This window comes from Aspergillus neoniger (genome assembly GCF_003184625.1).
Source record: "Aspergillus neoniger CBS 115656 unplaced genomic scaffold BO87scaffold_5, whole genome shotgun sequence".
NCBI classification, from domain to species: domain Eukaryota; kingdom Fungi; phylum Ascomycota; class Eurotiomycetes; order Eurotiales; family Aspergillaceae; genus Aspergillus; species Aspergillus neoniger.
In genome coordinates this window covers 778991-806147 of record NW_020291133.1, presented here as the reverse complement: position 1 = coordinate 806147, position 27157 = coordinate 778991, and the positions used below count along the sequence as shown (strand labels likewise).

At 50.3% G+C, this 27157-nt stretch overlaps 10 protein-coding genes across 10 annotated transcripts; 5 read left to right on the top strand and 5 right to left on the bottom strand.

The window, feature by feature from the left end:
• Positions 1–7: 7 nt before the first annotated feature.
• On the top strand, positions 8–1717 carry erg24B (c-14 sterol reductase). Its single transcript, XM_025620190.1, has 3 exons — positions 8–108; positions 160–464; positions 512–1717. Exons 1-3 carry the CDS (start codon positions 29–31, stop codon positions 1618–1620), a joined length of 1494 nt encoding a protein of 497 aa, XP_025483369.1. The 5' UTR covers positions 8–28; the 3' UTR covers positions 1621–1717.
• On the bottom strand, positions 1703–3401 carry BO87DRAFT_456220 (tRNA-specific adenosine deaminase; the record flags this gene model as incomplete). Its single annotated transcript, XM_025628708.1, has 3 exons — positions 3228–3401; positions 3081–3135; positions 1703–2999 (listed from the first exon to the last, which is right to left on the bottom strand). The coding sequence occupies exons 1-3, from the start codon at positions 3394–3396 to the stop codon at positions 1703–1705; spliced, it is 1521 nt and encodes a 506-aa protein (XP_025483368.1). The 5' UTR covers positions 3397–3401.
• A 135-nt stretch (positions 3402–3536) lies between these two features.
• BO87DRAFT_373543 (splicing factor 3B subunit 5 family protein) lies at positions 3537–4281 on the top strand. The gene is made up of 2 exons (XM_025622575.1): positions 3537–3872; positions 3948–4281. Exons 1-2 carry the CDS (start codon positions 3630–3632, stop codon positions 3957–3959), a joined length of 255 nt encoding a protein of 84 aa, XP_025483367.1. The 5' UTR covers positions 3537–3629; the 3' UTR covers positions 3960–4281.
• On the bottom strand, positions 3913–6550 carry BO87DRAFT_188051 (uncharacterized protein). The gene is made up of 2 exons (XM_025618467.1): positions 5781–6550; positions 3913–5501 (listed from the first exon to the last, which is right to left on the bottom strand). The coding sequence occupies exons 1-2, from the start codon at positions 6350–6352 to the stop codon at positions 4274–4276; spliced, it is 1800 nt and encodes a 599-aa protein (XP_025483366.1). The 5' UTR covers positions 6353–6550; the 3' UTR covers positions 3913–4273.
• A 1199-nt stretch (positions 6551–7749) lies between these two features.
• Positions 7750–8978, bottom strand: BO87DRAFT_300840 (uncharacterized protein; the record flags this gene model as incomplete). Its single annotated transcript, XM_025619141.1, has 2 exons — positions 7750–8150; positions 8189–8978. 2 exons carry the CDS (start codon positions 8976–8978, stop codon positions 7750–7752), a joined length of 1191 nt encoding a protein of 396 aa, XP_025483365.1.
• A 1667-nt stretch (positions 8979–10645) lies between these two features.
• Positions 10646–11174, top strand: BO87DRAFT_188060 (uncharacterized protein). The gene has a single exon (XM_025618468.1). The coding sequence runs from the start codon at positions 10740–10742 to the stop codon at positions 11022–11024; it is 285 nt and encodes a 94-aa protein (XP_025483364.1). The 5' UTR covers positions 10646–10739; the 3' UTR covers positions 11025–11174.
• A 4804-nt stretch (positions 11175–15978) lies between these two features.
• BO87DRAFT_188008 (uncharacterized protein) lies at positions 15979–16825 on the top strand. The gene has a single exon (XM_025618466.1). It carries the CDS (start codon positions 16176–16178, stop codon positions 16629–16631), a length of 456 nt encoding a protein of 151 aa, XP_025483363.1. The 5' UTR covers positions 15979–16175; the 3' UTR covers positions 16632–16825.
• Positions 16826–17887: 1062 nt separating this feature from the next.
• On the bottom strand, positions 17888–18654 carry BO87DRAFT_373539 (thioredoxin family protein). The gene has a single exon (XM_025622574.1). The coding sequence runs from the start codon at positions 18316–18318 to the stop codon at positions 17986–17988; it is 333 nt and encodes a 110-aa protein (XP_025483362.1). The 5' UTR covers positions 18319–18654; the 3' UTR covers positions 17888–17985.
• A 4589-nt stretch (positions 18655–23243) lies between these two features.
• BO87DRAFT_383583 (uncharacterized protein) lies at positions 23244–25632 on the top strand (the record flags this gene model as incomplete). Its single annotated transcript, XM_025624660.1, has 2 exons — positions 23244–25538; positions 25594–25632. 2 exons carry the CDS (start codon positions 23244–23246, stop codon positions 25630–25632), a joined length of 2334 nt encoding a protein of 777 aa, XP_025483361.1.
• A 632-nt stretch (positions 25633–26264) lies between these two features.
• BO87DRAFT_187994 (uncharacterized protein) lies at positions 26265–26809 on the bottom strand. Its single transcript, XM_025618465.1, has one exon. It carries the CDS (start codon positions 26686–26688, stop codon positions 26272–26274), a length of 417 nt encoding a protein of 138 aa, XP_025483360.1. The 5' UTR covers positions 26689–26809; the 3' UTR covers positions 26265–26271.
• Between the last annotated feature and the right edge of the window lie 348 nt (positions 26810–27157).

Genomic DNA, 27157 nt, shown 5'->3' with positions numbered 1-27157 from the left:
CCCATATCAAGATCCAGTATAGCCCGTCATGGCTCCCAAGAAGGACTCCAAGACCAAGGTCCGGGTTCAGCCCATTCCAGAGAAACGTGGCTACGAATTTGGAGGACCGTAGGTGCTCAATGCTCGGTTACAATTGACAATTGGATACTGACCCCACAGTCTCGGTGCGTTTGGGATCGTGTTTGGTCTGCCCGTGCTGGTCTACAGCTTCACCTTCCTGTGTAACGATGTCTCTGGCTGCCCAGCTCCTTCGCTACTACACCCGTCTACCGTGACGCTGGACCAATTGAAGGCGGAGGTTGGCTGGCCCAAGGGAGGGTTTGCGGATTTCTATGACACCAGCGTGACACTTTGGGTGCTGGGCTACTATCTGCTTAGCTTGGCCATGTACGTGTTCCTGCCTGGCCAGGAGGTCGAGGGCACCGAATTGGCATGTGGAGGAAGATTGCCCTACAAGTTCAACGGTTGGTTTCTTTAATTGACTCGTATCTGCCTCTCTAACGCCCTGCAGCTTTTCTGTCGGCCGTCCTGATCCTCTCCGGCTGTGCGACGGGCACCTACGTCTATGGTGCGGACTTTGCTGTCTGGACCTTCCTCTGGGACAACTACCTGCAGGTTATCACCGCCAACCTAGTGATTTGCACTGTCATCGCCGTCTTCGTCTATGCGAAGAGCTTCACCGTTCCGGCCCCCGGGCAGCCCAACCCCGAGCTCCGCCAGCTAGCTCCGGGTGGTCACACTGGCAACGCGTTGTATGATTTCTTCATTGGCAGAGAGCTGAACCCCCGGGTACGCCTGCCGATTCCCTTCGTCAGCGAAGCTTCGCGCACGATTGACATTAAGTCCTGGCTCGAAATGCGCCCCGGCTTGCTGGGGTGGATCATCCTGAACCTGTCGAACATTGCCCGCCAGTACCGCACCTACGGCTACATCACGGACTCGATCGTCATCTCGACTGCTTTCCAGGCGTTCTATGTCCTGGACGGCCTGTACATGGAGCCTGCCCTGCTGACTACAATGGACATCATCATGGACGGCTTCGGATTCATGCTCTCGTTTGGCGACCTCGTCTGGGTGCCGTTTATCTACAACTTCCAGACCCGCTACCTGGCCGTCTTCCCGTACGAGCTGGGCTTCAATGGCATCCTGCTCGTTCTGGCTGTTACTGCCGTTGGCTACTCGATCTTCCGGGGCGCCAACAACCAGAAGAACCGTTTCCGCACCAACCCGAACGACCCCCGCGTCAAGCACCTCAAGTACATCCAGACGGCCAGCGGCTCCAAGCTGATCACGTCTGGCTGGTGGGGAAGCGCCCGCCACATCAACTACCTGGGCGACTGGGTCATGTCGTGGTCGTACTGTCTGCCTACGGGCATTGCCGGCTACGCCATCGTCCACAGCATCAACCCGGCCACCGGGGACCTGCAGAAGCAGGCAGTGCAGACCCCCGAGAGCCGGGGCTGGGGAATGATCTTCACGTACTTCTTCCTGGTGTACTTTGGTACGCTGCTGATCCACCGCGAACAGCGCGATGAGGAGAAGTGCAAGCGCAAGTACGGAGCCGACTGGGACCGGTATACGTCGTTGGTCCGGAGCCGGATCTTTCCTGGCATTTACTGAAATTATGGGTATAGACCGAACAAAAGTTCTTAATGTATGATACTATTCGTCTGAACGAGTCACATATCGGACATAACATGTATTAATTAGACTGGACATCTTTATTCTTTTTAATGTCATCACGCTTTCTCTTCTTCCCTTTCTGATCCACCAACACCTTCAACCCCCATTCATCATCCCCATCATTCGGCACCCACGGCACCAGCACCTTCTTCGCCTCCAGCATAGCCCGTTCCCGTGCCTTTCCCACAGACGTCTCAAGCGCAGCCCTCTTGAACTCTTTATACGACGCTGCCCTAACCACCTGCCCTCCATCTCCGCCCTCAGAACCATCACCATCACCACCACCCAACACCCCCCTCAACGCCCCCCACATCTTCGCCCTCGACAGCGCCGACGCGCCCTTCCCCACCGGCACCGACGCCTTATACCCCTGCTTCATCCCCCCAATGATCGTCTCATACAACCCGGTCCACGAACCACTCAACTTCGGCAACTGCTTTGCCCCATTCTCCGCCGCATAGCGATCCACCCCACCACCACTACCACTGTTACTTCCCCCAAGAACCGGCGCAGCCGTCCAAACAGCCGAGATATTCCCGGGCTTACACTTCATCCCAGCCTCCTTACTCTTCGGTTTCCCAAACGCCCACAACTCCTCCACAACCTCCATATCAACAGACAAAACCCGGAACGGCTTATACCCATACCCGTACCCACCCCCTCCTCCCTCTTCGAACCTCGATACCAAAGGCCCCATCCTCCCCTCCACCCCCCAAGCCCTCACACACCCCGTCTCACTCACCTCCTCACGGGGCATCACCACCCCCGCCAGATACGCATTCTCCGTAACAGCCACCAACAGACTCACCCCCCTCGACAAGAGAGACGACACCTGTCGCAGGGCAAGTTTGTCCGAGCAGGACTTGCTTTTCGTGGATGGGGCGTCTGGGCGCGCGGGCTTGCGGCGAACAATGCCTAGCTGGGAGAAGTTGGCGCGGCCGGAGAGGAGGCCTGCCGATGCTGATTCCTCTTCTGAGGGGGTAATTTCCCATGGTGTCGGGTCGTCTTGCGCTGCCATGGTGAGTTCCATGCTGGCGTCGCCGCAGGGGGCGGTCGTGCAGTAGAGGTAGATTTTTAGGGAGGGGTGGAGTTCGAAGGGGGGTTCGTTGGGGGTTTGGCGCCGGCGGATGAAGGGGGAGGGTTTGGGTGTAGATATAGATTGCTGATGATCATGTTCATGGTCTATTAATGCGCGAATCTCACTCAACAGCCAGTAATTGAATGCGCGGAGGGCCAGGATCTCGGCGTGCCAGTCGTGGAGGACGAGGCCGGTGCTGGATGCGAGTTGTGTGGTAGGGAGGCATTTTGCGCCGGAGCTGGGATGCTTTAGTATTTACTTATAATTAATGTGTTTGTGGTGTAATTATATAGGGTAGGTAGTGGTAGGTGAAACATACGTAACAGCCACACAGGTCAATTCTTCCTCCGCTGTATCATCATCATCATCATTATCTACACCAACGTATTGTAAGCATACTACTCCCAACCATAGTTCTTCCTATCAAGGAATAGCTTGCTCAAAGATAAAGAAAGGATATACAAACTCCTCACAACCACAACCCCACACATAGGAATCCACTCCCTCGTCCCATCATCCCTCAGAATAGGTTTACTGCGTGCGGGCAAAGCATCAAAGTGCGCGTGCACAACTCTTGCAATCCTCTCTGCAAGCATACCATCTCCAGCATCTCCCTCCTTTTGTCGTTGTTCCATTATGCTATATATATATCGTCTAGTTACGCATGCTGTAGTTTGTGCATGTCCCACTTTTATATCAAGTGGGTGCATGTCACGTGACTTATCATCATCAATTATTCTTATCCATCCATCCATCCCATCTCCAACTACCACCCCAATTGCAACCAACTCAAACTGCACTCCACTCCAACCCCCCATTCCATCCATCACAACCAAACAAAACCAAGAAGAAAGGATAATCAATCAAAATGGCCGACAAACTCCGCACGATCCAAAACCTCGAGGCGATGCAAGCGCGGTACATCGGTACTGGCCACGCGGACACGACGAAATACGAATGGGTATCGAACATTGTCCGGGATAGCTACGCCTCGTATATTGGTCATCCGCCTATGTTGTCGTATATGGCGTTGGGAATGGGCGAGTCGAAGGAGAAGGTTCGCGCGGCGATGATTGAGAAGATGGTTAGAGGGGCGGGGAATCCGCCGGAGGTTGGTTCATTCTTTTCTTTTCTTTTTTTGTTTGGGGTTTGGGTTTGGGGATAGAGCTGATGATTTGGTTTTTAGACGCAGGAATAATTCAGTACTACTGCTTATGGGGTGATTTGTGGTGGGGGTTGAGGATTGGGTGAGATGATATGAGATGATATGAAGGAGTTGAGTGTTTGATGATGATGGGATATTGTGGAAGGGGATAGGTGATGGATGGTGGGATCTGTGCTGTCGCGTTTGTGTCATGCAGGTATTTGCATACTACTGGAGTTCAATGGTGGGTAAATGGCGTTGGCGTGGAGGTTTCATGCATTACATTACATACTAAGGATAGGATATGGATAAGATGGGATAAAATCAATCGATTATCATGTACAACGCTACGCTAATATACAATCACATTACATGCTAATATCTGCTTTGTCATTTCCGCCCCCCTGCGCCGCTGCCAACCGCGTATTCTCATTCTGCAATGACCCGATCAAATCCAGCCATTGCTTGCGCTCTCCGCGCAGTCGATGCACCTCCTTCTTGAGCACCTCTACCTCGCGGCGCAACGCCTCTGTCTCTGCCCGCGAGCGATGCTTCTCCTGCTTGTCTGCGTGCTTCTGCTGCCGCGCCTCGATCTTCGATGCCTCCTTGACCTGGTCTTTCTCGATCTTGCCGAGCTGTTTCAGCAGCTTGGACTCGTCGTGGAACAGCCCCGATGCAACCTTGTGCATCTGCGCCGTTTCGTGGTCCGGGTTCTCGGCATGACGGCTCTTGCTTGACGTTTGGCCCTTGTGCACGCTGCTTGCTGGGCTGCTGCTTGGCGGTTCACTGCTGGCTCCCTCGTTTGTAGCTGCTAGAGCGGTCGTGGACGTCTTGTCGCGCTTGGAACCTTCGACTGGTGAGGTCACGCGGAGGGCTTGGATGTCGGCTCGTACTTTATCCAGCTGTGCTTCGACGTTGCGTTTGCGTTCTGCTAGCTTCGCCAGCTGCTTCTCGTGCGAGGTTAGCTTGCCCTTTTTGTTCTTGGCCATTAGCTCCAGCGCGGATACGTCGGGGCCTGCTTCCAGTGATGATTCGACACCCGAGTTTGCTGATGGTGCTATCGACGCTTTGTCGTGCGATACTGCATCGTCTTCGTGCTCCTTAGCCTCCTCGACATCTGGCTCCGTGCTGCTGGCAGGAACACTCTGGGCAGAGACCTGGCGCGAGTGCTGCGGTAGGTAGTCCAGCACTGTCTGCGGCGCATACCGCTCCAGACCTGCGTTCACCAGGTATGCGAAGCTGGCAATCAGTCCGTGATGTTCAACTTCAGTGTATGACTCGTCGTCACTGTCCTCCTCACTGCTGGACGCATCCTCCTCTTCATCATACTGACTATGACTGCCCACCGACCTGTCCGTGGACCTCCTCTTCCTCTCCCCGTCCCGACAAGCCCAATTCAAGAACTTGACAGCATCCGTACAGATACTCTTGGGGGTACCCTTCTCCACCATCCATCTGGGAATATTACCCCCCGGATCACTCCTCGTCACCATCACCCACTCAACCGGATTCATCGCCCCCTCAGGCTTACCCTCCACAGGTATCTCCCGAATAAACTCCACACTCTCATACATACCCCGAATATACCCCGGCACCGGAGGCACCTCATCATGCTCGCACGGTCTCGACACCATCATCCACTCCCTCCCCTTGCCTTCCTTCTTCCGTTTCTCCTCCTCACCCTCACTCTCATCCCAACTCACAATCAAACTCACAAAATCCCTTGCAGTCGTAGGCTTCGGAAACTGCGCCGAAACATGATACACCTGCACCTTACCAATCACCCCCTCCCCATCACCACTGTCACCACCACCCATAACCTCCACCCCCTCAACCAACCTCTCCGCCCCAATCCCCCTAACCGCCTGATCCGGCATCTTCCCCTTCCTCACCCGTTCCTGATTCCTCCTCAACGTCTCCCCCATCTCACCCGACAACTTCTCCCTCCACCGCTCGAACCCTAACCCCTCATGCACGCTCCGCCTCCCAAACCAATGTCCCTTCCCATCTCCCCCCTGCAACTTATATATCGGAATCTGCAACGGGTTATCCCGGGAATTGGTCACCCGTAACGGCTTGCTCCATTGTTTCCGAAGTGCTTGGACCCCGCTTCCTTTCCCATTGTTGTTGCTCTTCCCATTCCCACTCCCACTCCCGCTACCGCTACTGCTATCACCATTATTCCCGTTATCATGATCCACCAGATCATGCACAGGAACTGCGCCGCTCGCCTTCACCACCTTACTCGCCGGATGTCCGCCGTACGCGGCCTGCTGCGCTTGGATATCGTCGTCTGAAGGCAACGGGACGGAATCGACAATCAGGTGCGCTTTGGTGCGGAGGTCGGTGATGTAGGCTCGTAGGGCGGCGGGGTCGGTGCTGGGCACGTCGGTCCACGTGGTGGGGGAAAGTGATTCCAGGGATTCTTGAAGCGTGGGGAGGGGCATTTTTCTTTTTTTCTTTCTTTCTATCGACTTGGTTGGGTAGGTAGGTATGCTTGTGGTTCGGGTCGGTTCGGTTCAATTGTTGTGTATGTGGTGTGGTGTTATTGGTCATGTGAGATTTTTCTTTGTTGTCTTGGTTCTGGGGTTATTCTCTGGACGTGAGAGAATTCTCTGGAGAAATGCTGAGGTCCTGTGTAAGATGTAGGAGATGTTGGAGTGATGGTGATTGTAGGTTAGGGAAATCTCCGGGCGATAGGTGGGGGAAGTAAGAGGAGGGTATGTCACAGGAGGATCTAGGCAGCCAGGCAGACATAAAATAGAATAAAACAAAACACTAGAATACCCATTAGAAGCTTATCCGATCAAGAGCAGAAGTTCATCGTCAGAGGAAGATAATGAATGGTACCTCCGGTTCTGGTGGTGTTGCGGAGTTCGTGGTCTGACGTCACCGGTCCGGGGCAGAAAAAGACCGTTCTTGCCGATGAATCCAGCAAGGTTCGCTCTCCCGTGGCAGCCATGAGATCAGTGCTTACTATTCTACGCCTTCCTCTACATCCTGTCTACTGCGCAGTGCCGATCGTCTTGTGGTCCATTATGTCAGACTAAGTACATCGTGCCAAATAATTGAAAAAGATCGTAGTAATGCTTAGAATAAAGAACGAAGATCCAAAGAAGACTGGGCGCAGCCCTCCAGCATCCGATTCCCGCTCACAGTCTCACCCAGTGAGGATGTGAACGGGCGTATCCAGGTAATTTCAAACCCAGCCTGGATGATAGGGGATGAACCTACCGGACAGCCACATTGACGGGACAGTGAGCCCAGGTTAGTCTCGTAAGGTTCCACTGACGGTCACAGACCATTAGTTGCAAACCCGATCAGGTCCGCCACAGGCGGATCTTCGGATCAGAGACACCCCAGGGCTACCTGCGCCACATCATCTGTGCTGCCAAACTCTGCAGCCATCACATCCCAGATGTAGATAGCCACAGCAGTCGCTAGCCACCTCTGCCATCAATGGGTACCTGTACCCAGCAGACGATGTCGTCAGGACGACCACCATGCACAGCACAGCAGCCCTCCTGACTCCGCGACACGAAACGAAGGGCGAACATTCCTCATCCAAATCATATCCCAAGCCGCGAGGCTAACCAGGTCTTCATGACATATAATGCGGGATTGAAAGGGGGCATCCCCAAAAATCAGAACAAACAGCCGACCCGCCGCTCTTGATGCTATAGAACGAAAATCAAACAAAACGCTAGCGCTGTCAAAGGCATACGAAAAGAACAGGGCACTTGCGGTGGAAACTGGTGTCATCGAATGTGAAAAGAGATAAGAAAACCAATGCAAAGACGTGAGGGTGTATCATGTGTTTCGCAAATCATCAAGGGTAACGCCGTCATTGATGCCAATTAGTCTGATGAGGGTATCCGTGGGGATAGGACCCCGGTCGTTCTCGTGACTGTGTATACGCGGGCCCCGGTGGCATGGAGCCGTAGTCATATTGTCGGTACGGATCCTCGGATCTATTCCAAAGACACGCGAAGTCAGGGATACCGTTAACATCAAGTGTCTGGTTCCATGGACCTGTTACATTGTTGTCCCGTATGGCAGTGTAAGATCTTGGTACCGGTTCTCCCATCCAAACCCCGCCAGACCAGCCACTGTGCTGCACGGTTGCACTAGCATGCTCGGCAGCGGGAGCGCCGCGATGGTCGCCGACGTCGCCGCTGTGCTGTAGTATTGTGTCGCATTGTATGGTGAAGTGGTATACGGCTGGCTGAACGTTGGGGAAGTAAGCTGCGCTTCTCCCATGCCGTTCATGGTTGTCCACATACCAGCGTTCGGCTCGCCAGTGCTGGTTGTTGCGGGGCTGGATGGGAGGACCTTCCACGACTCCAAAGGCAGTGTTTGTGGCATCGGCTCCTGCCACCAGGTTCCCGGTACGGTCGAGCTGGGAAGGATAGGGGTCGACCGGAGGACGTCAACTACACGTGGCGGCGGGGGAAGTAGAGGCACGAAGAGACTGGTTATCGCCGCCTTCGCGTCATCGCTGCGGCCGCCAAGCAGTTCGCCTGCGCCATCCTCCTCGAGCCCTTCCAGCGCGAGCGCCTCTGTGCGATAGACAAACTTGTTGACGGCTTGCACAAATTCCTCCTGCAGCTTCTTCAGCTGACTATCCTTGTCGGACCAGTCCCAAGTGCTGGCAGCCGTGTCGACGGAATAGACGTCCTTGTGGTAGTCGACGAGAGCCTCGATGGTCTCCGGAGTCAATTTAAAGGCGACTTCTTTCTGCGAAACCATGTCGACATGCACGACGTACGCTTCGATGTGGACCATCTGGTAGTTGCACATGGCCTCAACGAGGGGGTTGTCGTCCTTCTTGAGTTCCGCATCGGGGGCCTTGGGAAACATCAGAGAGCACAGCGTCCAGATGGCGTCGGGGGATGACAGCGTCTCCGTAAGGCATCTGGTATGCTGGGTAACATTGTTAAGGGGTCGCTTGACTCGGTTCACTCTTTTGAGGGTGGCAGTCAGCCAAGGCTCGATGCGCGCATTCAACACCACGTTCGGCGACGAGCGTGGAGCGAATGCGGCTGCCGACGAGGGCAGCAAGACGGTTGGCATAATTAGACTGCGCAGTGACGAGCAAAGATGGTGCTATACTTGACGACAAACGAACGCAAAAATGAAGGGCGGATCAGTAAAGAGAGAGATAAGATAGGGTGGAAAAAGAGCATAGAGGCGACATTCGCCCACAGCGAGTGATTTATCCCGATACAGTCCGAAGCGTGACGGCAAAGTAACTTGAAGTCACGAGGACCGAGGCGAGTAGGGGCAGCGCGGAAAGACTAGAAAGTAGTCGGAAGGAAGGTTACCTGCCCGGAGGGAGGAGGTTGGTAGTATATATTAGAATCCCCACCGTCAGGAACCGGGAGTGGAGTGGAAAGCAGTACTACTTGAGTAGTAGTAGTAGTAGTAGTAGTAGTGGTGGAGGAAGAGGGTTGTATAGGTCAAAATTACTGTTTGTGTGTGTGGGCGAATGCGCAATAGAAGTGAGGGTAAAAGAAAGGAATGGCAACGATGATAAGCAAAAGGGTTTAAAATAAAATCAACCAAAAAGAAATAGGACCAGACGAGCGGCAGAAGAGGGGAGGAAGAAAAGAAAAAGAGCGAGGCGGGGACAAACGGGGGAATGAGAGAGACAAAGAGAAGGAAAAGCAGCAGGAAGCAGAAGAAAGAGGAGAAGAGAGGGTAAAAGAGGAGAGGGGCGAGGGTGACCCAAAAGGGAAAGCAAGAGTCCCGACCAACTTTTCGGGATGGATCAGTCAATCCTAAATGGAGGTAAAAGTCAACTGAGCGAGTTGATGGATGGATCGGATGGGATGCAGGATGGATACAGTAAGAGGCAGTACTGTATGGAGAGGGGGGGAGGAGCAGCAGTAGCAGCAGCCAAAACTGTGGTTCCGAGCGGATTTATACAGCCGCCAAATGAGGTGAGAAGGGCAGATCTGTCAACCACTGTCAAGAAACGTTGGCTCCGACTGTCAGACCAAAAAGAAAAAGAGATGTCGATGGATAAATATTAAAAGAATAAGAGAGAGATCAAAGATGATCAATATAACATTATTGAGTCACTTCATAAAAAGACAGAAAATAAAATAAAAATTCAGATCCAAATCCCAACTGTAAAATCCAGCAGCATACACACTGATACATACCCATATCCATACACACACCCACGCACACACACACACACACACACACAACACGCGCGCACTACATTTACCCATCCAGCTTTTGCCTTCCAATAGCGCAGACCGGCGACTTTCGATTTCCCATTTTAAGAATATTAATTACTTTTCTTAATCTTTCCCCCTCATTTTTTTACTTGTTTTCCGAGGTTTTTTTTTCTTTTTCCATTTAGTACTCTCAATTTTCCTCCTTTTTTTAGACGTGAGGATTTTTTTTTTTTTTCACTCATGCAGACGCGGAATCCCGATCGTATGGTACGAGAAGAAAAAATTGGCCACCGTCCGGATTGACCGTCCGATCTCAGGTGCGCAGCAGCAGCAGCAGCAGCAGCGGCGTCAGGTCTGTTCCCCTTCGGGCTGGGTTTAGCAGGATGCAGGCGTCCAGAAGTGTCGTCGGTGGTGGAGACACCCGACCAGTCCTGGCGTGGTCGATCCAAAGATGTCATTGCTAAGAGATTCCCTAACTACCGTCTCGGTTTCCCACACCTGAGTCAAGAAATGGGGCCAACTTAGACCACACTACGATCGGGGCGGGTAGGTAGCATATGTTAGTGACTTAGTGTGTATGGCACACTAAGTAGATACCACTACAAAATCTGTGTAGGGTGGACACTCTCACTCAACTCACACACACATGGTACCTAAATACGGGATAAGTTTGGGTCAACAGGCGCTTAGTCTAGTTAGTATTATCCTCTTTCTTTCCACACCCCCTTTAGTTTATCTACCCCTCCAAAACAATACCGGGAACAAAAAGACGAGGAAATGTTCCAAACAACTCTTTGGCGGCATCGCAGGAAAGTTCGACCAAGGCGCCCGTCGTTCCCTGGCGGCATTGCGTCCTGATTTTGGAGGGTTTCGGATGGTTCCTCGGCGGTCGAATCGCGTGGGAGAGACAGCACAAAAGCTAAGTAAGTAGTGGTAGTAGTGTAGTAGTATTGTTGGAATCCCTCCCGGGCCTAGGTGCTTTTTTCCACCCCTTTACCTTTTTTTACTTTTTTCTCATAGATTGTGTTGCGTGTATTTCTTCATTTGATTGTTCTCTTTGGTCATAAACTCCTATTTTTCTCCCCTGCGGAAATTGGGATCGTGTCTGGACTGCTCTGGACATTACGGAGTGCGACGGTGGGAATAAGAGGTCGGACTAGACCCTCGTCTGGGTGTCACAGGCACGACCCAGACTGACGGTCGGACGGACCGTCAGGTCTGACATCCCGTTCACGCATATGAGTTAGAAAGAAGTTGGACGTTACACTGGAGGAGAGAGAGACGTGAAGGGAGAAAATGATGGTGCATGAGCCGTCTGGGGCGGCAGCAACAGCAGCTGGGAAAAGTGGGAGGCGCTGCAGAAGACAGTATGCACTTCAGTCCGGCGTGCAGGTAGACAGGGCACGGCGATGCCAATTGCAATGACCAAGAGGGCTGGCTAAGCCCCGATGGCTGATCCACTTCCGGATGGATGGAGGGCTGGAGTGTATGCATGCACGGATGCATCTCTCTCGGCTCCTGGAAAACGGTCCTGTGGTCGGCAGAATTGACTGGTCGGGTCGATTTATTTGATTCTGCTCTGTTGCCTTCACAGCCAGCATTATTTCAGCAGCCATCCTGGATGCCGTCCTCTAGTTCAGACTCCATGGATCTTGAATGCTGTCGTAAATGAACAGAACGTGGTGAATATCCTCGCTGAACCCCCCACCATTATCCTGGTTTGTGAAGATCACCCGATTGCCCTGGAAATTCTAATGCCCAATCGAGTAAGACAATAGCAGCCGGCGCCCATTCCGCCACCTGGTGGATCCCAACTTCAGCTGGGAAGAACATCTGCCTAGTAAACCGCTGCTTATGGTAGGTTGTTCGGCCCTCTCATGGTGGGTTTTTGAGAAGGAATCTGGTTTAGTTTCACTCTTAAATTACCCAAAGAGGGCATTTTTCACTAAATTTGTTAAAATGGGTGGCTTATTAACCAACAAATGTATTAAGTCACGGGACCAAAAGGAGAAACTTAACCATAATTCAAAGACACGAAAAAGCACAAGACAAGTAAGACTGTATCATCATAACTTCATCTTCCACTAAAAAGAGTAAATCCCCCGCGCGCTCAAGTTTTGCGCGCAACGGGTTATACAGACCGCTGCCCGCGGCAAAAGCACAATAGAACCCACATTTGCTTGCTGCATGACTCACAGTAGCAGCGCGTTGGAGTCGGCCGTGTACATAGTAGAAAGAATATGCCTTCAATAGCACCACACTCCATAACAACAATAACTACTACTACAGAGGGTCTTTCCGGATCAAGTGTAGAGGAACCAGATAATCTACCCGAAATCCCACGCTTGATCAACCAAAGGTTCAGAGAGGGTCCACAAAGCGCTGGCCACCAGTACGCTGTCGCACCGACTCGGTTCCAAAGATCGTGACCCAACGGATACTGTCTGCCTGCTGCGTATTGTTGTGCGGCACACTGCACCACTTCTTTTCGCTCTTATTCTATGTTTCTTGCAACATTGGAGAGAACACACACTAAGATAAACTTGTGATAGGAGGAACTTCTCTCCTCCAAGTAAGCCCTGATCGAAACATGGACGCAGCACGCGATGGGGAAAGGGCAACGTGAAACGAACTCGGCCTGGTCGTTCCAATCCACAACATTATTCGGATCCCCTAATCCTCTTCGGGTAGCGGAGGGAAAAAGACCTCAGACTCAGCTGATGAATCATGGAGGGGTTGAGGGCATCGTGGGGCGAGCTAAATGTCCTTGGAAGTTGGTACAAGGTCTCTTCTGGCCTCAGATTCGCTGACACCCTCACGGTCCGGCTCATACGCCGCAGCTGAGATCCCTGCTACGATCTACCATTGGACTGGGCTTCGTCGACGGTCATCTCCAGACTTTCTCGAATGGGAAGTCAGTCGGACGGGAGGCCTCCTCGTAAGAAATGATACTCCGTTATTACACGCAGCACAAAGGGAGCGAAAAGGGGATTTCTCCCGTCGAACCTCCCCCCGATCTGCATGCATGCGCTTCTCGCGTTGCCCTGAACTACCCTAATGTGTAGAACTTGTCGCTAGTCTGCACGCCCACCCGCCGCTTCATGGTTGGCTGACTGAGAGCCCTGGCTTGTGCTCGTGTCATCCAGGAGACACCGGAATCTGGAGATATTACCATGACCAGGCACAAACTCCGAGCACATGGATCTGTGGCAAGCCAATGCACAAGCCTGGTATTTAGGGGTAGTGGGCGCCCGGCGACACCGGGACTGGCTGAAATGGAGATGAAAAAAAGGTTCATCCATAGAGGCGGTCATGTCATCCCCTAGCCGACCTTGCACGACCCTCCTCGGACGGCATCAACCCAACCAGGGCCGGAGCATCAACCAAAAAGCGGCAGTGCCTGGGGTCAATGGGTGAGGCAAGACGATGCTAAACTTCGGTCTCAGCACGCGCCCAGCAGTGAACTCAATCAAAGCGGAGTACACTCACCAGGCATGGGAAGAGATTGGGTGGATGGAGGCACGAGAGGAAACAATGGCAAAGCGCATCGCTGTGTCGGCTGGAGTCGGTTCCGGGCACCAGATGGCAAGGTAGTCAGTCTGGCGCAAGAATGCGGCATAAGCAACCAGCGCGTCGTCAGCTGTGCACTAGAGACCATGCGACCCATCAGATTGGATGCGGAATGCTGGAACGACCGTTATGGCCCGCACTATGACATATCGTGGACCCTAGCCTATACATACTTAGCAAGGCTGGAGTCAAGAAAAGAGGCATGGATCGCCTCATGGGGCAAATAGAGAGACGGCAAAATGGTATGAAAAAAGAAATGAAGTAGCAGAGAGTAGGCAAGCAAGGATATGCAGGATGCAGGCAGGCAACAGGAAAAGCCCCGTTGGTGGACAAGACGTGAATTTGACGGCGGTGTCGGCGATGGCCGATTGCTGCGCCTCACCCGTCGCTGCTGTCATTTTGAGCCACATCACTGTGGCGAAGTTTCTGCAGAACCACCATGACATAATGGGCGGAGAATTTATTGGAAACTAGGGGCACTGCTGGAACAATGTAGAGTCGAACTAGAAGAATATTGTTTGACTAGTTACCTGTCGATAGTAGTTGGTAGTGAATAATCTCCCCACTACTATCAGATACATCATGCTTAGCCTCGGGTCATATGGGCGATGAGATAAGCGGGACGAGTGACTAGTTCACTAACTAACTAAACTTACTCTCCTGTGCAGTCTCCCACTAACCACTACCTGCATCTGCATCCATCGAAGACTGTATACGAAGTACGATGCCTGCTAACCCAGAAATTACCCCCCGGAACGCAAAGGTTCTCCCTTCACATGACCTTGGATTAGCGCTGCGCCCCATTGTCTGCCTTGATGACCTTCCCCCATCACACTCATCACACGCCTGGATGCAACGGGCGGCTTCGATTATCGGAGGTTTCATGCAAGATTCCGGATTCAATCCGGACCTCCATGACGGGGACACGGCATGGCAGCCTTGAAGAAAACATTGCAACCGCGCGCGCATTGAAGCCGCTCGCAGGCAGGTCTGGGATAGCCTAACGATACCGCTAGTGAGAATGCAACCTGCATCATTACCATGCATTACCTTACATGCCCGCCTAAGCGCTGAGTCCTCGCCCATCTTAACCAGAGTCAGACTTTAGTCCCCGACCCGGACTGCAACTGGCCAATACGGGCTGCCTTGCTGAGGCTAATCCCTGTTCTGTGTTTCAGACAACCCCATCCCCGTGCGGGCGACCAGGGGGGCACTGGGTCAGCCATGGCAGAGGAGGGGGCCCCGTACTACTGTAGGGCATGCATACTACCGGGAGATATCTTGGGCTTTTAACCTCATTTTTCCTCCTCTGATCCCGAGTGTAATGGTGGTGTCGACCCACTTGGTTCTGCTGACAGTGCATGCCAGTTTGGTCACCTGTTCTACTAGCCATCTTAGGAAGGGAATGGACTGGCCTGGATGCTCGAAGAGTGTTGGAATGAGGTCATCTCGTTCGGATTCATCCTCCAGGGGAGCTGGGGTCATCTATTCTCCTATCTAAGGGGACACCGAGCACAAACATCCTGGAGATAGGTATGCGTACTTTGTCCGCTGATCCAGGGGTCAAAGCTACAAGGAATAATGGTCTGGACTCATCACTCTCGTACTTCTGGAGAGGTCTATTTATGCTGGAGTCCGAAGTAGGAAGTCCCTATTTTGTGAGCTGAGCTACTGATCGATTTTATAGTTCTGTTGTGAGACAACAGTTCTTCGCTCCTGACGTAACTGTTTACAAACTTCCCTCTTCGATACTGCCAATCCCCAATCCAGCTGAGGAGATACCCCTCGCTCGTCCCCACCACCTCTTGGCCATCTAGATCCATCACATCGGTTCAGGTCACCCTCTAACCATGGTCTGTCGAAAACCGGGGCACATTAGCTGATGTCAGCACCTAATTGCGACACTATTGATATGGCATAGCATGTGGACTGAGACCACCACAGCCAGCCAAACTATATTATATAGATACCAAGACCATCCGAGCACAGAGTGCTTTGGCTCCAGAATGAGCCGAACATCATGCACAATATGTCACACTGTCACTCACCTCTGGTACGTACTAAAGAGGAGATCACTTTCAGCTGGCCATTTTGCATCTGCATTGAGCGAAAAGACCATGGACAGCTGACTCTAATGTAACACCGCACATGCTTTCCAACTTTCTTTTACCTGCCGTAAATGCTGAAACCGATATGTAAACGCTCTTGTGAGATCTGTCTTTGATGCCTGATATGTCACAACGGTGGCTTGAAGCTTGTACAACATGAGGTAAAGTCGACCGGGTTACTACCATCATGATGACACTGCATGAGGTTCTGAAAGAGTACCGGTCGCCAAAAGTTCGACCCCTCTGGTTCACGACAGATGCGCTTATCACCTGACCTGTCTAGTTGTGTTGCTTTTTCTTCTCGATGTATGGTCTGTTGCCTATATGCGTGACATGTTAATGATTCGGAATGGTGTTCATCGCGATAATTCTCTCTTTCTTTAGTGTCTTAGTGAGCATTTACTATGGCTAGCAGAGCAAGCGGAAATGGAGCAGAGGGACTGCAATGCACTATTAGTCTGCACGAGCTAAGTGAAACTAAAAGACTCAATCACTCGATAAATACATATTACTTACTACTCAGTCCTTTTATGCTTTCCATACCGATACTCCTTCCAGCGCATCAGCTAAATAATGGCATCAGATATAGACCACTTAGTACTTTTACCTTCGAATCTCTAAGTAACACCAACCCAATTAGCACCAACTCTCAAGTTTACCTTTCTCCCAAACCATATTACTCACGATTAGCTTTGAAACTTAACCAACTGCCAAGACCAGTGGCAAGTCTAAGATTGAGCATACAAATTCTGCAGACCAACGGTAAAACTCTACATCCCATTATGAAGCTTGTACAGCCAACGTCACGGATAGAGTTGTTACACAGCCACACGAAGCTTTCTTTCAGGAAAGAAAGTTAAATTCAGCTTTGAAAGAAACTTTGAGATATAGTACTGTTTTCTTTACGTGTTGGCTAATCTGTAGGAGAAGTTCTGTTAAGAGTCACGATTGAGTATGCGTGAAGTTCTAAGAACTATTAGTATGTATCCGGACGACATGTCATTCAGGGTTATGGAGATTGCCATTGATATTCAGTTCTAAGAGCCAAAGATGGGGGATATAATGGCTGAGAGTGAGTATTATGGAGAAGGTGAGATGCCTACATTCATTGCTCCTAGTATTTCAATCTGTTAAGACCACCAAAGTATATTAACAGACCCTTAACTTGATTATACCTATCAAATTCGCTACTATCTCATATTTGGTTTCCAGTATTAGTGAAGAGTGCTAGTAAGTAGTAGACATCTAAAACATATTTCTAAGCCTCTTCGTATCTCAAGCATAGTCGACCTACCATCCCATTCTCAGTAGCAACACCAACACTAACACCAGGCGTTATTATGGCTCATGACAAGAATAACATGGAAAAGAATAAGCACACACACACCTACTCCCTCGGAAGTATACTCCCCAAGAAGTCAAAATAAAAAAATAAGAGTGAAACCCTCATCTCCGTCAGGACTGATAGTGATCCGCAATGACATGTTTCAAGTCTGACTAGCACTGATTGCTATCTGCGGGACTGTCTTTGACAACATTCCCTTCTTATGTTGAATTGGAGTCTGACTTATTCTCAGAATTGAGTTTACTTCTCTTTTTATCATTCCTGAAAGGCTATCACTGTGACGGTAGGAGTAGATAGCTAGACTATCGTAGTGCCTCGATTCTGTTGGTGGGAAGGGATAGCTGGCCAAATGGGTCTATTTTGAAGGTATAGACGTTGATTCGTGTTTGGGTAGATGGCTCAAGTTGGTAGTTTTCTATGGGATAGTTATGAGTAATATAAATCAAGATAACTAGTTTATGCCATGGGGTTGATAGCCCATCAGAGATTTGTCTCGTTCTTCGAGCTCTTCAAGCTATAACTCGTTTATAGTATGTCTGTATTACTATAGAATCAGTGTTATAGCCTGCCTTACTGCTCACTAATAAGGTGACACTGGAGTGTATAGTGCTAAGTGCATCATCCACGCTTGTACTGTCACTAGCGACAGCTATAAGTATATTCAAATCTTCCGTTAACCAATGAATGAAACTAGTCATTCCATGTGCTTTCCGTCTACTTCTTGCTATAAGAATTCGAAACTAATACTGTCAACATAATCAAATGACTAGAGAACCACCAGTGATTCAAGACATATACTTAGATCAGACCCAGAATTCCATTTCGCTTCACGCAAAGGCACATAGCACAACATAGTAGTATATAGTTTATCAGACTCTTGCATACTGCTCAACAAGCGCTTCCAGGCCTTGGGGACTAGCACCCACAAACTCGTCCAATTTATTGCCATTCATAAACGCCATGAAAGTAGGAAAGGATCCGATTCCAGCTTCGTTAAGAATCTCAGGTTGGGCATCAGCATCGACTTTGGCGAACTTGATCTCACTGAACTCAGATTTGGAGGCCAGGTCTTCGAAGACTGAACTGATTGTTTCGTGAGGACCACCCTCTGTAGCCCAGAAGTCGATGATTACCACATCGCCCGAGTTGATGAGGTATAGGTATTCCTCAAGACTGGTGATGTAGAACAGGAGTAGGGTCATTTACTAATTTGGAGGTTGATCAAGATAGGAGATGTTTAGAATGATGATAGAAGGTCATACCTCTCGATAGCAGAAACAGGCATGATGCAGAAAGTTATTGAACTTGAGGGGTGGGATAGCGGTGAGGAAGTGGTGCTGGTAGTTGGTATTCTAGTAGTCACGGTTTGGATAGTAGTAGGGGAGGTTGATGTTCAAGAGGAAAACAGAGTCGTGACGTAGGGGGGATGAAAGATGAATGGGGTTTATAGTAGTCACCAACATCATGCTGAGTTTGTCACTGATATCATAATCCTCAACTCGAATCGTATGTAACCCCACTTCGCTTAGGCCCTCGCGTTTGTTGAAATGGAAATTGGATTGGATTTGTTGTTGAACTGTACGGCTGAGCAGCTGAATAGCTGAACAGCCGTTGTGGTCGAATCATCGCGGTTGATAATATCCACTAATGGATCGTTAGCCTGAACCCCCCACTTAATTCACGGGATAGATCTGCCCCTCCTTCAGCCGTGCAGAGATCTATCTCAGCTCTTCCAGAGATGAAGATTGTTGAGGTATTTCCTGAGATGTGATTATGTAATGGTAATTTACTTGGAAGGCTGAGGTATTCGCAAAGAATGTTTGAGCGAAACAACACTACTACTTGTGTAGAGTTAAGTCCAAATCAAATATAGATGACCCATCTTCCTTTTTAAATATATTTACTCAAGCTAGTTCCTATCTCTAATGATGTTGTGTATTGATTAGTACTGTGTTACTCGGGAAAGGGTAGGGCATGACTTTTCAAGCTTAGTTCCACTATATGAAGGTCACATAACTCACATATAAAGTGCTCGAAGAAGTCCCTATTATGTACAAGAGAGACATATAACCACTGGCAGATGTTCGACATGCCCTCTGACGGATGCTCGAAGATGGAAGAGAAAGAGGCTTCTTCAGTTCCTTACCCGAGAAAAGAGATGTAACTTACCTATCAAGATCAATCGCGTTGACTTAAGACTTGTAGAGGCAGAGTCAACAAGACATATTACCAATCTGGACCTGGTTTGTAGTACCTCAGGCTCACCACACCAACATCCCAAACTTACCTATACCCTTGTGACGCAAGTTACGTATATCAAGTGTTTATATCAGAGCAAAAAGAGAATGAAGAGGGAGAGAAGTACAAAAGTAAAGGATAGAGTAATATTCGCAAGCTCTAGTCGATGCTTTCTTCTATAACCTTTTAAGCATGCAAGAAAAATGAGAGACATATCAATTAGACTGTAGAAACGCTCATTTGGGTAAGAATCAAGTCTGAACCACTTCGTATTTATCAATCTTGCTGTTTCATATTCTATCAGATCTTACTCTTCCAAGTCTGAGTTGGATGGTTAACACAGGTGGTCGTCAGAGACCACGTAGGAAGAAGAGGAGGCAAAGGATCAATTGACACCTGTCTGGCTGCAGTGAATGTCTCAACAAGGATACTAGCTCAATAAACATGCTAAAAGAGGTAGAGTAAATTATACATTCAGGCTTCCTCGTCTTCACTGTAACAGAGTATCTCTTACCGGGAATTACTGGCAGGTAGTTCCACAGGCGAACCGCTACATCGCTGACTACATATTGCGGACAGGCCTGCTCAAGCGGTTCGGTCAGGTCGGACTCGACTCCTACCCTGAATAGACCTAGCGAAGCCAGAAACACCTAGGCTCCAGGAAAATGGCGATAGCGGTTGAAGATAATGAGTAGAAACCCCGAACACGCCCAGTTTGAGTCGGTGGAAAGGCTACGCATAGTTACCAGAAGGAATAGGAAAGTAGAAAGTATGTGGTGGATGACGGAGAGAGATAGGAGGGTCACTCGCAGGTAGCTAGGTAGCCAGCTGCGACACTCCTTTTTTTATCTCTTTGCATGCAGTTTAGCTAAGTTTAGCTGCGGCGACGACCTTCCTACGTTGTAGCATGCAATGTTGCAAGTCTCTGTAGTTCGAGGAAGATAGCGTCTAGGGCCACATTCTTGCTTCAACTGGTGAAGTATTCGTATAGCTTGCATGTTACCTAGCAAGCTCGATCAGATATAAGGACAAAAGATCGAAATATGAATTGAAATGGATAGCATGTTGTTATGAGACGACACCAAGGACCATCGCCAAGTACTTAGTTTCTGAATATTCTGCGGCAGGTATATACGATATCAGTGTTGAATAGACCAGTAAGAAAAATGGCGAGTAGTTTCCGTCTGCTCAAAAATCGTTCCGATGAATAAATCACGCAATGTGTTGGAGGACTCATTTAGTGCGTCTACCCCCGAAAAGTCTGCTATAGCTAGCAGTGTCCTAGCCTGAGATGGTATATAGGTAAGTTCTTAACGGGTAATACGGCTATGAGTGAAACACCGGCTCCTAAGTATTCCATTTTGATATGCATGGACGGATGAGCCCCGGTGAAGGAATGAACAGGACCCGTAGAATACATTACATATTCCACTTAAGGTTGTTGGATCAAGCACTTAGAAAGATAGGCAACGCATCTAGAACCGAGTAGAACTAGATAAGAGAATGAAAAGGCGATAAGATGACCCTGAATTTCGCATCGTCAGCTTGAAACAACCTCAAAGATACACCTGCCCCTTTGTGATAACCAACAGTGCAGCAGGAAGGAGAGAAAAGGGTTTTCCGCAAAACAGAGGAATAAGAATTAAGGAGAAAAACTAAGTAGCAGATCATCCAACCGACTTGACTCCATATTTGGGCCATCTACTGAAGCAGGCTACCGTTACAAAATAGAGCGGAAGTAGATCCGGTCTGATTTTTGGGCCCAACCCAACCCAGACCACCACCACACACGCACACCATCCTGCAAATAATAAACCAGAACAACTGGAATAGCAATGAACTAACTTCTCGTACCTGGATGATTCCATGGGATCTAGAAAGTGTCTATAATTATCATCGTGGTAGAAAACTTATCTGGTTATCTACGACAGAAATGGAAGTAAGTCAGCACGTTTTGGATGCGGCAAGATCGGCCTCCCTTGCTGATCGAGAAAGTAGGGCCCGAGCCGTCAAATAACTTTCTCCTTGCCAGTTCCAATTCCTGCTTTTGCCTCTGAGAGCGTGGTAGTCTGGAAGTAAGGTCTGCACTGTGTCATGTAGCACAATGTTTTAGTCTGCAATATGCAATCTACCAGAGATAGGGTAGCTCCCCCTTGGTTGTCTCATCTTCTTGACATCCCAAGGTCGGTGATGGCTGGTGCGGTCGTCGCTGCGGATCACAATCTTTTGGAGCCGTGAAAGATCAATTGGCTCCTGAAATCAGATTTTTGAAATCTTGAAATCCTAGGATGAGACATTGCTCTGGATATGAAGGATGAGGTGAGATGTTCGGGTGGTGAGAGGGAATACCTCGGAGTTACGCAAAGTTAATGCGGGTGTGGAGGCCACCATCTGCATAAAATAGCCCGCACACTGCATCGTGGAAATTTTTATTATGCAGGTCCAGTAATGTAACATTCCGTTTCTTTCTTCAGTTGATGCACTGTCATGACGTTGAAAAGAATGACTCGCGACCGAGGGGGATCTTGTGTTGACTGGCGATGTGAAAATGCGGGAGGGGACCATGCTCAATAGATGATAGCCAACTCAGAACCAACGGTTATGGGTGTGCCCTGACCCATTCCTTCCCCAGCTTGACCAAGAAATGCTTCGTGTGGTTGTCGAGGAACCACGGCGCCAACCCCGCTTGATGGTCGCCGTCGATCATCAAGCTAATTTAGACCGAGTCCGAGGGGGAAACCTAAATCGCCAACTGCCCGCTCGCCAACTCCAGTAGCCAGGGCCATTGCTACTTCACATGTTACCGAGCATCTCTCTTGCCGAACCTCGCAGCACGGCAACTGCTCCTTGCGCTGTTTCGCGGACTCCGAGTGCAACCTCGCTGCTGCGGGTGGGTTGGGCACTTATGTTGGCCATTGCACTGAGGGCATTCCAACGACTACTCGTGCGAGTACATTGTAGTTAGCGTCCATCACTGGAGACCCAGGTTCTACCGGTAAACTACTATTGTTTCCACCCGTCCCCGCAAAGTCAAGTCGGAGAACATTTGCCGTAGATGGCTTAGGTGATAGTCACCCACAGCTTCCAACCTGATAACCAACGTGAACGGCGAACACTGCCACTGGGTAACAGTCGAAAGAGTGGACCTCCCAGGTCACACCCCTTAGCCAGGAACTAGGACTCCTGTTTCCCAAGGCACATCCAATCACTGTTTGGGTGTCAACACCCACCGCGGAGTCAATTGCGACATGGCATCATAGCCGCAAGGGCAAATTTTGTCAGATGCTCGCTTGACTCAAAATGATGGGCTTTGGTGTCGATCACCGAGGTACCCAGGAAGTTAGAGCGGAAAAATAAGCCCATATCGGGAGCCAAACCATGATCCTAAGTGCACCTCGTAATTTCCCTTCCCATTCATTCGCCCCCCCCCCGCAAGGCTAAGTGCCCCTAACGCAGCTTAAGGTGCACGGTTCACTCCGACAAGCATAGGCTGCTCCAGATCAAACCATCTACTCGGTTGGATCAGAGGAGCATTCCCCTGCGGTGGGTAGCCAGTTCGGGTACTCATCTGGTGGTCCAATACGGACGATCGTCACGTTGTCCTTGACCAGGGACCGAAAAGGAATTATCCCCGTTAGGTTAGGACGAGGCCAATCCGCATGGACTCGGTAGTGTGGCTATTATGAGACGCCCCAGCACGTCCTAGTCATTTCACATGTGGGGTTAAGGACAGCCCTCGGCCTTGTCTCGATATTTGGATCGATGTGGATAGCGCGGGTGGCTGCCGTGTATCTGCAGGCATAAAAGGAGCCCTGCCGTCTGCATTGATCTGGACCCTGACCCGTCCGTCGTCAATTGCTGGCATTCCCTGGTGGAGAGCACCCTCAACATGCGCGTCTCGTCGGCCCTTCTTTCCGCCCTTTTGCTTTCCAGCACTTCGCTGGCAACTCCGGCCCAGGTTTCCTCATCCGTGGCCATCTCTACACAGGGAAGCCCAGCGCCAGAGGAACATGTTGCAGCACAAACAACTGCAGCAGCAGAGGCAACTGCGGCGGCGGCAGCGTCGGCGGCAGCAACCGGTGCATCCGAGCAGACGGCCAGTACCAAGCAGCAGCCAGACAACGATGCTAGTGCCGACCAGCAAAGCGCGAATGCTGCCACTCAGCAGTCAAACGCAAACACAAACACAAACACAAACACAAACACAAACACAGACACCGGTAACCAGCAGCCATCTGCCGATGTAGCTGGCCAGCAAACCACCCCCAGTGCCGTACAGCAAACAGCCGCAGCTCCGGAATCGACAAGCCAAACAACCGCCACCCAGTCACAGGGAGGAGATCTTCTTGGTGGACTGGTGGGTGGAATCCTTGGTGGTGGCTCTAGCCAAAATGCTGGAGCAAGCAGCACTGCTGCCGCATCCCCCTCAGCAGCAGGTCTTGGTCAGTCTACCACCTCCACGCAGGACACCGCGTCTTCCGCAACGACGAGTTCTTCATCATCCGCAGGCGGCTCTTCCGGAAATCTTTTGACGGACATTGGTGATGGCCTCGATGGCCTCCTGGGTCTCTTGTCGCCAACATTCTTGAAGAATGTGGAATCGTTCTTCAACCACTTTGCATATCTGTTTGATGACAAGACTACCGACCAGACGAAGTCATTGATCGACACTGCGTACAACCTACTCACCAAGCAGTTGATCACTGAATTGACCGGTCTCCTCAACAATGCAAACAGCCTATTGACGCCGAACTTTGTGAACGAGACCCAGCAACTGATCAACTCGGTTGGCCCGCTCGTCACGCCACAATTGTTCAAGAAGGTCTCTACCTTGCTTGATAATGGCAACAACCTTTTGACTGCTGAGTTTGTCAAGGAGGTTAACGGCCTGATTGGCAATGCAAACAACTTGCTGACAGCCGACTTCGTGAAGGAGACACGTGAGCTTATCGAAGCTGTCTCTCCTGTACTGACACCAGACCTACTTGGTGAGGTTGGCACGCTGCTTAACAACGCCAATGATCTCCTGACTGCAGACTTCGTTAAGGAAACGAAGTCCCTCATCAGCGCGGTCGGCCCGATCCTGACTCCAGAACTGCTGAAGGAGGTCAACACTCTTTTGACTAATGCCAACAGCTTGTTGACTGCAAACTTCGTCAAGGAGACGACATCTTTGATTGATACAGTCGCGCCTAATTTGACACCAGAGCTGTTCAAGGAGATCAACTCGGTCCTCAGCAATGCCAATGGCCTCTTGACACCAGGCTTTGTCAATGAGACTCAATCTTTGATTGAAACTGTTGCTCCTAACCTGACCCCCGAATTGTTCAAGGAGATCAATTCTGTCCTGGGCAACGCTAATAACCTGTTGACCACCGACTTCGTGAAGGAAACCAAGAGCTTGATCGGCGCCGTTGCCCCTGTACTTACACCAGCTGTTCTCGCAGAGGTTGCTGGCTTGTTGGGCAATGCCAATGACCTGCTCACACCGACATTCGTCAACGAGACTCAGGGCTTGATTGGCGCCGTGGCTCCAGTCTTGACACCTGCTCTTCTAAAGGAAGTTGGCAGTCTCTTGGGCAACGCCAACTCTCTGCTGACTACCGGATTCGTTGATGAGACCCAGACATTGGTTGGCAATGCGAACGACCTACTGACGACCGATTTTGTCAAGGAGACCCGTAGCTTGATTGGCGATCTTTCACCGGTCATCACACCTCAATTGCTATCAGAGGTCTCAGGATTGCTCGACAATGCAAACTCCCTATTGACAGCGAAGTTTGTCAATGAGACGCAGGGATTGATCGACGATCTCTCGCCAGTCATCACACCTGAGTTGCTCGGCGAGGTCGGCGGACTTCTCGGCAACGCCAACAAGCTCTTGACCACCAAGTTCGTTGAAGAGACCCAGAATCTGATCGATAGTGTGGCACCTGCAATCACTCCTGCTCTCCTCACGAAGGTGAACTACTTGCTGGGTAACGCAACGAACCTGTTGACACCTAGTTTCGTCAATGAGACGAGCAACCTCATCGACGAAGTTTCGCCGATCCTGAGTGAAGTTGCGCCTATCCTTACACCCGAAATGCTTGGCGAAATCGGCGGTCTCCTTGGAAATGCCAACGACTTGTTGACTTCGAAGTTTGTCAACGAAACGCAAGTACTCGTTGAGGACGCTTCCGAGGTAAGTTTCTTCTAAACAACAACCGCACAGTGAGCCACAGGCTAACTTTTCACAGTTGCTTCCCGCCTTGGTTAAGGTCTTGGGATCGCTGTGAATGTAATGAGGCGTGATATTTGAAGGATATACGATCTGATGGACAACGAGTCTACTTTAATCCTATGAGTAATTATGTGTTTGATGTTGATGCATTCAATGTTCACGACGCTTGTGCTGCCGATTCAACGTCAAGTACAGACGACGTCTTAATATTAGCACATCCATAGTCATATGACCTATCGCCGTTCCTGGTGTGGAGCTGGCTTTGCCGTAATCGCAAGATCAACTCATCGCGGTGTTCATGGATGAACACTTCCTGATTGCCTCCAAGCCTTGTATAGGAAGTAGCTCGATTTGCCAGTATGTTTTCCGAGCCGTAGAAGAGATCTCCATCGAAGCCGAACCGTATTCAGATCTGTCACGCCGGGTTTTTGGAGAAAACAATCCTGAATGAAGCCGAGCACACGGTATGGCTTATTCATCCCATCACTGGGTGCCAATTCCAGTAGAGCGGCTCAAAGAGGAGTTCAACCTGCTCGGCGCCATCTGCTAGTCGTCCGGGTTTCGAGGTCGCACAATGATTCATCTCTCATTGTATTTGTCCCCTCTGAGAAGACTGGCGGTGCCCTTTTGTTGATGGCCATGTATGAATATGTCTGCATGGTTTGTGTAAAGCTTATCTGACTGAACACAGTATTTAAGACGCAATGTTCGAAGTCTTGACTTCTTGGTATTTGGACAAGACCTTCATCTCTGTGTTGCGTTCCTTGATCTTCTTGTCCATAGCTTTCTGCACTTCTTCGCGCTTCTTCTCGGCATCTTCCAGCTTTTGCCTCACTTCCCTGGCAGCTTCTTCTTGCGCCTTCAGGGCCGCTTCTGGTGTCGGATATTCCTGGCGTAGTTGTTCAATCTGGGAGCGTATTTCTTCTTCGTCGATGGGAGTGCAAGTAACTGGATGGTATTTGTGCGGCGGTAATGGTTCGCCCGGAATACGAATCTCAGGTAGCAGTTCGTGAATCGCAGTGGTGCGGACAGGGGAGTCTTGCGGGACCGCCTTGGCTGTGGGAGAAGGCGTCGGCTCAGAAGGCGGAGAGAGAGGGAGTTGTTGATCCATATTGATGTAGGCTGTTGAGAACGGGCGTTTACTGGACAACCATATACAAAAGTCGAGTTCAATAGGGTAGATTGTGCCAGAAAATAGTGAGATTTCGCGGGTTCTTGGAAACTGAGGTGATGAGAGTTCTTGAATGTTCCTGGGATTTTGTCAGTCGCCATTACTGCCATCTGCCGGTTCACCGCCATTAATGATCACCTGATCCGAGACGGTGCCCCGCAGCTCCATTTGTATTCCAATGAGCTTCCTTTACGGCTCGCAGCAATAACTGGCTTGTCCTTACAGTTACTAGTACTTGGAGGCTGTCTATACTGCCTCTAAATATCCACCAAAGCGTTCATCTTTGCAAGCCTCGAACGTTAGCGCGTACGTGATCCTGATTAGATACGTTCAGGCGGTCAGTTCCTGCCGTCAGGGGGAAGCTCGCCGCCTTGGCTCCGGATGTGGGGGTTCGGGGAGGGCCTCGACC

Coding starts and splice junctions, on each gene's coding strand:
- erg24B (XM_025620190.1), top strand. CDS start 29: ATGGCTCCCAAGAAGGACTCCAAGACCAAGGTCCGGGTTCAGCCCATT. Junction 109..159: donor GGCTACGAATTTGGAGGACC/GTAGGTGCTCAA, acceptor CTGACCCCACAG/TCTCGGTGCGTTTGGGATCG. Junction 465..511: donor ATTGCCCTACAAGTTCAACG/GTTGGTTTCTTT, acceptor AACGCCCTGCAG/CTTTTCTGTCGGCCGTCCTG.
- BO87DRAFT_373543 (XM_025622575.1), top strand. CDS start 3,630: ATGGCCGACAAACTCCGCACGATCCAAAACCTCGAGGCGATGCAAGCG.
- BO87DRAFT_188051 (XM_025618467.1), bottom strand. CDS start 6,352: ATGCCCCTCCCCACGCTTCAAGAATCCCTGGAATCACTTTCCCCCACC. Junction 5,502..5,780: donor CGGGTGAGGAAGGGGAAGAT/GCCGGATCAGGC, acceptor TGAGGTGCCTCC/GGTGCCGGGGTATATTCGGG.
- BO87DRAFT_188060 (XM_025618468.1), top strand. CDS start 10,740: ATGGTACCTAAATACGGGATAAGTTTGGGTCAACAGGCGCTTAGTCTA.
- BO87DRAFT_188008 (XM_025618466.1), top strand. CDS start 16,176: ATGGCTAGCAGAGCAAGCGGAAATGGAGCAGAGGGACTGCAATGCACT.
- BO87DRAFT_373539 (XM_025622574.1), bottom strand. CDS start 18,318: ATGACCCTACTCCTGTTCTACATCACCAGTCTTGAGGAATACCTATAC.
- BO87DRAFT_187994 (XM_025618465.1), bottom strand. CDS start 26,688: ATGGATCAACAACTCCCTCTCTCTCCGCCTTCTGAGCCGACGCCTTCT.